This window comes from Etheostoma cragini, unplaced genomic scaffold, assembly GCF_013103735.1.
Source record: "Etheostoma cragini isolate CJK2018 unplaced genomic scaffold, CSU_Ecrag_1.0 ScbMSFa_376, whole genome shotgun sequence".
NCBI classification, from domain to species: domain Eukaryota; kingdom Metazoa; phylum Chordata; class Actinopteri; order Perciformes; family Percidae; genus Etheostoma; species Etheostoma cragini.
Genome location: NW_023268061.1, coordinates 4,393 through 7,017, shown reverse-complemented (window position 1 = coordinate 7,017; position 2,625 = coordinate 4,393). Strand labels below are relative to the sequence as shown.

Genomic DNA, 2,625 nt, shown 5'->3' with positions numbered 1-2,625 from the left:
CCCCCCCCCCCCCCCCCCCCCCAGCTGATCTACTGTCTTCTTGTCTCTGTCTCTCAGTCCTCTGATGTCCAGAATCTTTCCAGACTCCTTCTCTAACAAACAGTACCAGCTGCTCCTCACTCAGGGCGCTGAAGAGACCAAAGAAGGTGAGACCTGCTGCACCAACACACTCTGCCTTCACTAGAGAGCCTTCCACTTTCAACGTCATGGAGGGGTCGCCTCTTGGGATGTACCATCTCACTTTTGGGGGGGGGGATCCTATAAAGTCCCGTTGACCTTCTCCATAAGGATTTAGATTATTCCAACATTTGACCCAGGGAATGGGACTTCTGGGGGAACATTTACGTTGACGTCTCCTTGTTGCAGGTGACACACCTGTGAACACCTGTTAGAGCTTGGCAAAGGGGAGAATATCACGATAGTTTGGACCAAATACCTCGATGTCGCAACAACATTGTAGTGTTGACTATTGGTGCTTTCACAAAATATCTTCACAATGATATTTTTTATAAATAATCATGTGTAATGTGTCTCTAATGACCGTCCAGCGCCATGAATCACGAGGTTTACCGTAGAACTGATTTCACGGTTCTCTGCCACCATGTGTTTCTCTGACAGGGGTTTGTTCTGACGTTGTTTGTGTTTTTGCCTCCTTATAGCAGATTGTATACAGTCCGTTTAACTCTCCCCGGAGAAAGTAAACGAGAATGGAAGTCATTAAAAATTGATATTATAAATAACATCATTTAAAAATTACATCGTCAACCGGGTGGAGCGAGATGAAGATTTTAGGATTAATTGTTTAGGTGTACGCCCCCCCCCCCCCCCCCCCCCCCCCCAACGGAAATGTTCAGTTTAATGGGGATTTAGAACAGCTGATTGGCCTCTTGTTCACTTAACAACATCTCTCTCTCTCTCTCTCTCTCTCTCTCTCTCTCTCTCTCTCTCTCTCTCTGTCTCTCTGTCTCCCTGTCTCTCTCTCTCTCTCTCTCTCTCTCTCTCTCTCTCTCTCTCTCTCTCTCTCTGCAGAAATAGTGAACTATGAGTTTGACACCAAGAACCTGGTGTGTCTGCTGATCAGCAGCGTGGTGGGAGTCTGGTACCTGCTGAAGAAGGTAACGTCCATAGCAACCACATAGAAACCAGTTTGGACTCTGATGGATAGCCAATAACCTGTCTATGTTTTGTGTGACATCACAGCACTGGATAGCCAATAACCTGCCTGTGTTTTGTGTGACATCACAGCACTGGATAGCCAATAACCTGCCTGTGTTTTGTGTGATATCACAGCACTGGATAGCCAATAACCTGTTTGTGTTTTGTGTGACATCACAGCACTGGATAGCCAATAACCTGTCTGTGTTTTGTGTGACATCACAGCACTGGATAGCCAATAACCTGTCTATGTTTTATGTGACATCACAGCACTGGATAGCCAATAACCTGTCTGTGTTTTATGTGACATCACAGCACTGGATAGCCAATAACCTGTCAGTGTTTTGTGTGATATCACAGCACTGGATAGCCAATAACGTGTCTGTGTTTTGTGTGATATCACAGCACTGGATAGCCAATAACGTGTCTGTGTTTTGTGTGATATCACAGCACTGGATAGCCAATAACCTGTCTGTGTTTTGTGTGACATCACAGCACTGGATAGCCAATAACCTGTTTGGCCTGGCGTTTGCCCTGAATGGCGTGGAGCTGCTCCACCTGAACAACGTCAGCACCGGCTGCATCCTGCTGGGGGGGCTGTTCGTCTACGACGTCTTCTGGGTGAGACCAACACTCAACTCAATTAAAAAAAACACTTTTATATTGCATTTAAACTCTCTCTCTGTGTGTGTGTGTGTGTGTGTGTGTGTGACACTCAAAGTTGTGTTATGAATTAAACAGTTTGATCCTTTAGACTTACTTATGGATCAGTACGTTGTGTTCAAGTGACGTTGAACACACAGCAGAGGCGTAAATGACGAGTTTCGTTGTGTGCCGTGACAAATGATCTGAATAATAAATAGGATGAATAGGTTTGGACTCATGTAGGAACCAAAGTTTACGTCGTCTGTTTCTCTTGGATTGGCCAGTGTGAAGCACGTCTAGATTCTGATTGGTCGATTCTGATTACCATAAAGTTGACCTACTTTCAACTTTCTGATCGACGCTCAGAACGCAGGAAATGAGCTTTACACCTGCTCAGATAAGTTAAGCATCCTCTCTCTCTCTCTCTCTCTCTCTCTCTCTCTCTCTCTCTCTCTCTCTCTCTCTCTCTCTCTCTCTCTCTCTCTCTCTCTCTCTCTCTCCAGGTGTTCGGGACCAACGTCATGGTAACGGTTGCCAAGTCCTTTGAAGCACCAATCAAATGTAAGTATGTGACATGGTGGGCGGGGTCTGATGATGCTGCAAGAACAGAACATCACCACCACGGTGCTCACGTTCCTAAAAAGGAAAGGGATTATTTTTAGTCTTTAGTCGCCGCGCAACCGGTCGGAGTCGGGTGTCTCTGCTAGATGTTAGCAGACGCAGGGGGGGGAGTTATGGATGGATGGATATGGGGATGGATAGGTGGATATGGGGATGGATAGGTGGATATGGGGATGGATATGGGGATGGATAGGTGGATATGGG

General features: G+C 46.2%; 1 protein-coding gene across 1 annotated transcript in view; it reads left to right on the top strand.

The window, feature by feature from the left end:
- The first annotated feature begins 32 nt into the window (after positions 1 to 32).
- hm13 (histocompatibility (minor) 13) overlaps positions 33 to 2,625 on the top strand; it is a 5,318-nt gene continuing 2,725 nt past the window's right edge. The window contains exons 1-4 of the mRNA XM_034866049.1: positions 33 to 146; positions 1,030 to 1,115; positions 1,651 to 1,776; positions 2,304 to 2,361. Of these exons, the coding sequence (XP_034721940.1) occupies positions 65 to 146; positions 1,030 to 1,115; positions 1,651 to 1,776; positions 2,304 to 2,361 (352 nt within the window). The 5' untranslated portion in view covers positions 33 to 64. The remainder of the gene's footprint in view (positions 147 to 1,029; positions 1,116 to 1,650; positions 1,777 to 2,303; positions 2,362 to 2,625) is intronic.